This window comes from Jatropha curcas, chromosome 2, assembly GCF_041381405.1.
Source record: "Jatropha curcas cultivar XTBG-Jc1 chromosome 2, XTBG_Jcur_1.0, whole genome shotgun sequence".
Taxonomy (NCBI): domain Eukaryota; kingdom Viridiplantae; phylum Streptophyta; class Magnoliopsida; order Malpighiales; family Euphorbiaceae; genus Jatropha; species Jatropha curcas.
In genome coordinates this window covers 32,529,760-32,537,148 of record NC_143152.1, presented here as the reverse complement: position 1 = coordinate 32,537,148, position 7,389 = coordinate 32,529,760, and the positions used below count along the sequence as shown (strand labels likewise).

Genomic DNA, 7,389 nt, shown 5'->3' with positions numbered 1-7,389 from the left:
AAAATTTATATTTTTTCAAATTGATCTTTCAAAATATCAATTATTATAACTTGTAGTTATAATTTTATTTTATAAAATATCTTGATTAAATTAATTTTTTCTTAAACATAAAAAACCAGTAATCTGAAATGTATCAAATATTGAGTCCATTGAAGTCCATAAATATTCAGAAACGTTCGAAATATATCTATTTTCAGTGATTTTTCTTTTTTATTTTTTTGTTTCTATAGTGAATTAATATGCTCTCTTTTTTCTTTTCTTTTTTTCTATTATTAAAAAGATCACATCCAATCAACCAAGACAAAAAAGAAAGATATTATTATATATTCCCTTTCATCCAATAAAAATAAGTTTGCTCAACCTTTTCATTTAGCTTCAATTATAGTTCAATTTCTCTTTTTAAAGTCATCTAATCTTTATAATTTTATATTCATTAATTGAATATCTCTATCAAAAAATGTATACTTTTAGAAAGAAAAAAAAAAAGTATATCATTAATTCAAGAACAAAGATTATAGAAATAGCATAATACTAAAACCATTAATTCAAGAACCAAAATTATAGAACAACATTTCTGTTGATAAATGTAGCATATCATTCAACAAAACAATAAACAAGAGAAGTTCAAAATAGGCAAAAACTAAGACAGGTACATTGAGTTGCAAATAGTTAGTCTTCCTCCTCCCCCTCATTCTCAGCAATGTTGAAGTACCTTAATTCGTATATACTTCTATCTTTGTTTGATGCAATCACTCTCAACCAATCCCTCACATTGTGTTTCTTCAAGTACTTTTTGGTTAAGTACTTCAGATACCTGTACCAGGCAATCAAACAGGAGACCATGTGAACTTAATAGGCCAGGATAGAAGATTGCAGGCTTTCAAACTCATAATGAACAAGTTAACCCCACATCAACATCTCAACAGTAAAGCAAATTCTGCATAATAATTACTTGAGTTGAGCAATTGCAATGAGATTAATGAAGGTAAAGCCATTTTCAGAAAACTATTGAGGGAACAAACTATTTTCCCTGTTCAAGTTGATACTGAAATGAACAGCAGAGTGACAATTTTACCTACACAGCAAGCATATGGAATCATGTTTCATATTATAGAAAATCAAATATAGAAACATGTTCAAGTTGGTGATTTTAGTTGGCTGAAACATCTTTTGCACCACGAAAAGGGAGCTTCCATAGTTTCCAAGTCGGGATACCTAGCCCCTAAAGCATCTCAGACAATAAATAAGTGACAGGCCACTCTAGAAGAGAAACACAAGCTAGTTTAAGCATACAGAAATTTGTCATAGCAACGTCAACTACTTCATGTTAGAAAATCGAAAATCGAATTCAGCAGAAGTAGTCTGCCATGGCAATTTGACCAAACTGAAGCAATTGGGTTTAATCAAGTGTAGTCCATCATTTCAATTGATTAATCCAAATCAAATCAAAACAATCCAACTTAAGGACTGAAAAAGCCTAAAAGGCATTGTCTTCGATTTATTAAAAATCAATTGAAACCCAATAATGCTCAACTCTAATGAGACCATGTTCAAATAATTTACAATCACAATAAGTTTTAATTCTCACAGTGAAGCATCAAACAACTCAAATAATAAAGCAAATATAACAGAGAAAAATTGAGAGTTTTTACCTCTTGGAGAAGTTGCTTTCGGAAGTGACGGTGATTTTGCTCTTTTCACGAGTAACGGTAACAGTATCGCCAAGTGCACCAGCCTTGCCTCCAACCTTGATTCTCTCCTGGAGAAACTTCTCGAGAGAGGCAATGTCCATGATCTTATCCTCTACCGGCTTTGAACAATCGACAGTAAATGTAGCTCCTTTCTTCTTCCCCTTGGTTCCAGTAGCAGTCCCTCGACTCATCTTTGGTTGTCCTTAGAAAAACCAGCAAATGATGCGGAGAACGTAGTAAACGAAGAGATGAGCGGCGTTGTGCGTATGAAAGAAGTAAAGAGTCTGGCTATGTTAGGGTTTTGGTTTATAAGAGCCAATTTTTAATTTTCGGTGTTTTAGGGACAGTGACCAGAAATGTTAAAGGGCTGGGCCGGGCAGGACACAGCACTGCATTTGGAATTTTCATCTGTTTCTTTCAGAAAAACAAAAAGGATAGAGTTAGAAAATATCAATTAAAAAAATATTATTAGGGGTCCTTAGTTCACGTAAAAAATAATGTACCTTCACCGTATGAATTGAATTAGATTAGATGCAGTCGATAATATTTTGTAAGAAGTGAAATCACTAATGATGATGAAACAAGTGTGCTCTAGCTAGTTTTCTCTTCTCATTTTATGTATGAAATGAGATATCTTATTTTATATTGTTATGTTTTTTTTTTTTTTTGAAGGAATTTATATTGTTATGTTGGAAATAGAAAGTCTTATTTATTTTATGTTATGTTGGAAATAAAAGGTCTCATTTTATGTAAAGAGTATCAGATTTCATGTTTGAACCACCCCACCACAAACAAAAAGTTTTTCAGATTTATTAATAAGTAAATGGAAAATATAGAAAATCCACTTTTCTTTAGTAAACAAGATTTTTGGTGTGAAAATGTAAAATTACCATCAATTTATAGTTCGATACTTCACTAATTGAGTTATTATAGGCTGCGATTTCTTAAAATGAAATTCATAATCTGAATGTTGGTTAATTCAATTCATAATAATCTTCTGATTTCAAACAATTGAACTTCAAATTCATGTTAAAATACAATCATCTCAACTGTATACACCACATTTAATTCTATTCTTCCAACTCACACCAAACATCTAATTTCACTTTTTTTTCTTCCAAAAAACATAATTCTGTCACAAATATGCATAGCTGAAAAAAGAATTTGGTTTCTTAATTTCATTTCCTCACAATTGAGTGTGCTAAATGCTAGTACTTAAGAAAACAATGTAAATTACAGGGGAAAAAATATTTTAAGGGGTCAAAACTCTTGCCCCCAACATACATATGCCTTATTGGATCCATTTATCACATCATTGTAGACGTTTTTAGCCTAACTAAATGCAGTCTCTTGTTGATCATTTGCTGTCCTTGTGGGGGATGTAGGCTGCATACCGATCAGCCTTTACTCCACTCTTATGATCATAATACTCAACCACTGCAGCACCAGCCAATGCAGCCAGAGTAAGTGCCTGGGCGTGCAACCTGGATTGACATAAAGAAACATTAGCAATGACAGACAAGCTTTATGACCTAATGATACAGAAAAATGGTGACAATGAGCAAAAGGAGGCAAGAAGATGCATAGCATAAGAGATGAATTAAACAAGAAAAGAAATGCATGTCATATGCATTCATAAAATCAATAAAAATGGATCATTTAAGAATGACAGAACCAACATCTGCAATCAGCAATAACAAGAGACATGAAATTATCCTTTGGCTTCATCATTAGTGTGAAGATCAAACCACCTGTAACATTCTACCCAATCACTCCAATTGACTGCCATGCCCATCATTATGCAAAGAAAGTATAAGTCTGAAGCCATTCCTAGACAGCAGATCAACTTTATGAAATAAAAATCTATATTAACCTATAGAGGGTTGGGAATCCTTGCACACTTGAAGCTTACGTATGGCAAGAATGAAAGGTAAATCTGGAGGCGTAACAAGAAGCCTTGTAGCATTGACAAGAGTCAAACAAGGAGACTAATGTGCTTTCCCACGTTGCCATTCAAAAAGGCCCAGATTTTTCCCAAATTACCAAATTCAAATATGATATGAAGGTCTCTTAATTCTTGCCTTCACTTGACTATTTAGAGTTGAAAATTTTTGCATAAATTCACAGATTAATAAAGAGCCATCTTCTGGTGAAATGGTAAGAAGTCTGAGACTTCTAAAACATTTTCATGGTATTAGAATGGCATTGTTCCACAATTCCATTTGCCACCACCAGATTCTTCCCAAGTAACTTTTTTTCCCCCTTTCTAAATATATCAATACAGATATTTTGGCGCACCAGCTTCTCAAATTCTCTCAAGATGGCAAGTGAGGAATCATCAAAGACCCCATTAGCATGGCATTTACACCCAACAATGAAGATGATACAGAAAACTAGATAGCCTAAGGTTATGTTCAATGTAATGTAATCGAGGGAATTTAAAGTGAAAACATTACGAGTACACCAAAACATAACCTAAATATATACAATTCAAACAAATAAATTGCAAAGCACGATTCCAAATGTGCTTATCACAAAGCAAATTTACGAATTTGCAAAAGAATTTAAAAAATCCAAACTGAATTTTTTCTAATTAACTCAGAAATTAGCAATGTAACCAGAATGCAAATCCATCCATTTTTAACATATCAATACTTAGATTAGGTCATATGCGTTAACAAAGACAAAATAAAAGAAAAATATGAACAAAAGATTCTAATAAAATAAGTGAAGATTACCTAGCGTGAATGATCCTGACGCTGGTTTTCATATTGGGTTGAGACCAATTATATGCGATTGAACCCGCAATACCGCTAAGCCATAGACACCCTTTTCCAATACAGAAAAAGAAACATAAAAAATTCAAGACCCAAATCAAATCGTCATATAATATTCAAGAAAAGAAAAAAAAAACATCTGATCCATAAAAGTATAAAGAAGAACGGAAAAAAAAAATACGATAATTACCAACGGTTCTAAGCTTGTGCTCTGCAACCCATTCTCTAACAGATTCAAATTTGGTCTTAGCATCAGCCATTTTCACAAGAGAATTACGTTTTCAGATAGAGGAGGCGATTTATGAGCAATATTAGGCGTGTTGAGTTGGCTTTTTGAAGGCGACAACAGAGATATGAGAGAGAAGAAAGCGAAGGCAAAATTGGCGACCTCGTGAGACGGTGGGAGAGACGAGGGAAGCTATGCCGTGTGCTTAATTATATGCCAGTCGTATACATTTTCAAATAACAAATTGACATCTGGCAAAGGGAATAAAAACAATTCGGAGATGTACATGAATTGGACGGTACATGATTAGATTAAAAGTAGTGTAAGGCACTGAGAAAGAATCCTGTTGGCGTTGTAACTTGTAAGATGGGTGGTTTTACTTTTGTTTTGCAAATTTCTTTCTTCGATTCCACCAACTTAGACAATTTCTGGTCAACTATTGGTGGGCGGGGTCAAAGTCCAACGCCAACGCCATATATATACCACGGGATAAATTTGGAAAATACAACTTCTCTGCTCTTCATAAAAAAAAAAAAAAAAAAAAAAAAAAAGACTTTTAAGTCCTAGCTAAAGAGAAAAAGTCATCTAAGTGATCTAATAATTTTTTAAAAATATATCATGACCCTTTCTCAGGAAAATTTGATGTATTGATTGGAAAAATATAATAAATTTTTCAAAACTCAAAACACAATATAACATAAAAAAATTATTAATGAAAATTGTAAATGAATGTTATAACACAAGCAACCGAGTGTCCAAGAAAACCTAATTTCATACGTCAAACTATTAATTTTAAAATTGAGCTGCAATTTTTTTTTTTGAAACTTTATATTTTTAGTAATAATAATCACGAGAAATTTAATAAGAAGTTCCAACTAACCGAGACGATGGATAGGTCTACCCCATACATCTAGAGCTTAATATCTTAATATTAAGTGAAAAAAACTTGAAAAATGAACAACAAAATTCATTACAAATAAAAGAAATTGAGGAAAATCCCTCCAAATAGTAGAACAAGCATAGAAAATAGACACTCAAGCAAGAAAATGAGCTGCCATATTTGCTTGTTGGGCGATCTACTTGCCCTGAAAATCTTCGGCTTGACCAATGAGAAATTTGAAATTGAGCTACATTTAGTTTAACTATTTCATGCACTTTATAGTTAATTTGTACCTAATAGTTAAGTTAGGTTGAGCCCAACTCAGGTTCAACCTAATTCAGACTTAACTTTAGTTCAATTTGGGTTCAGCGTTAATTTTATTCAATTTCAATTTCAATTTAGTTTAAACTTAAATTTTAGTATGAATTATGGATGACAGCGATTAGATATCCGCATAAAATTCATTATCTAAATCTCATTATGAATTAGGTAATCGAACTCGTTTAGAAATTTACTTTTTTGTACATGAATCTGTTTTGAACCCCATTGTAATTACTCATTTTAGATACTTGAACCAAAATGGGTCGACTCGATTTTCAGTTCGATGTGCTTGAATGTTTTGCACACTCCTAAATGAACATGTCCTAGCTTCTTTATCTGAACCTATCAAAATTGGATCAGGTAACCACCGGATCGGATAAAATTGCAATCCTAGCTCGAATGAGGCCCAACTTTCAAACCTAGTTTTATCTCAATTAGCTAATCTGGACCCAAATGTAGCCTAATTTGAGCCCATTTGTTTTCTCAATTTGGGATAATTCAAGCCCAATTAAGGCCCAGCTACAATCCAATTTGAGCCCGAATGAAAAATTTCAGCTTAATTTTGACCCAACTCTAACATAATTTTTTAATCCAATCCAACTTTCATCCCCAAATCATCATAAAATAAACATTTTAAAAAAGTTTGGTCGACGTGCAGGAAGTAGCGTAAAAGATGAGATTCTGCCTCGTCCGGATGCGTGTTTCAAAATAGTGCGAAGTGACAATATGACACGTGGAGCCACGGAAACAAATGCTGACTGTCAGGGTTAAAATGGTAAATGATGACACGTCATATATTTCTCTTTCCTTTTTCCTGCCGAAAAGGCTAAAAACCACCTCATTACCGTTCCAGAAGTATCCAAAGTCTGCAAAACCCACAATTCTCCCAGTTAACTTCTTATTCTTCTTCACTATTCACCCAGGTAAGGCTTTTTTTTTTTTTTTTTTTTAATAATTGACCGAATAAAATAATTTGCTGATTGCTTATGTTCACTGATGAACAAGAATATTAAAAGAACTTATATTTTTCTTACATAACTATATTATACTAGGTTAAAGAACAACTCTTGTTTATTATTATTATTATTATTATTCGACGCTTAAAATTTTGATATCATCTTTCTTGGAGGTTGATGTTTGAAAATTTGTATTGTTTTCTAACGAAAATGTCTTATTTGTATTTTCGTGTTTTAATTTTATGTTTATGTGTGTGCTCATAAACAAGATTAATTGAAATCGTTGTTCAGGTTTCAGGGGAAAAAATGAGCAGCCGTGCAAGCCGAACTCTTTATGTAGGCAATCTTCCAGGAGATATTCGTCAGAGAGAAGTGAAAGATTTGTTTTACAAGGTACTATAAAATTTTTACTTTTTGAAATTATAATTAAATTATAATTGAATTATAATGGAATGAATTTCCTGGGTTTTTGGGTTTGATTATAGTTTAACTATTTCTAACTGTTAACTTGCTTTTGTTAGCGAACTTAAATTTTTAA

General features: G+C 32.5%; 3 protein-coding genes across 8 annotated transcripts in view; 1 reads left to right on the top strand and 2 right to left on the bottom strand.

Annotated features, from left to right (window-relative positions):
• Positions 1–512: 512 nt before the first annotated feature.
• On the bottom strand, positions 513–2,004 carry LOC105647489 (large ribosomal subunit protein eL22z). The gene is made up of 2 exons (XM_012233599.4): positions 1,653–2,004; positions 513–814 (listed from the first exon to the last, which is right to left on the bottom strand). The coding sequence occupies exons 1-2, from the start codon at positions 1,880–1,882 to the stop codon at positions 670–672; spliced, it is 375 nt and encodes a 124-aa protein (XP_012088989.1). The 5' UTR covers positions 1,883–2,004; the 3' UTR covers positions 513–669.
• An 839-nt stretch (positions 2,005–2,843) lies between these two features.
• LOC105647490 (Hypoxia-responsive family protein) lies at positions 2,844–4,860 on the bottom strand. The gene is made up of 3 exons (XM_012233600.4): positions 4,659–4,860; positions 4,430–4,520; positions 2,844–3,175 (listed from the first exon to the last, which is right to left on the bottom strand). Exons 1-3 carry the CDS (start codon positions 4,726–4,728, stop codon positions 3,049–3,051), a joined length of 288 nt encoding a protein of 95 aa, XP_012088990.1. The 5' UTR covers positions 4,729–4,860; the 3' UTR covers positions 2,844–3,048.
• Positions 4,861–6,679: 1,819 nt separating this feature from the next.
• Positions 6,680–7,389, top strand: part of SR30 (SERINE-ARGININE PROTEIN 30) — a 4,953-nt gene continuing 4,243 nt past the window's right edge. The window contains exons 1-2 of one of the 6 annotated variants that reach the window (XM_012233601.4): positions 6,680–6,818; positions 7,143–7,244. In XM_012233601.4, the coding sequence (XP_012088991.1) occupies positions 7,158–7,244 (87 nt within the window). In that variant the 5' untranslated portion in view covers positions 6,680–6,818; positions 7,143–7,157. Of the gene's footprint in view, positions 6,819–7,002; positions 7,025–7,142; positions 7,245–7,389 lie in introns of those variants that run through there. The other 5 variants (XR_002285927.3, XM_020684608.3, XM_020684609.3 and 2 more) reach the window with 5 other exon arrangements.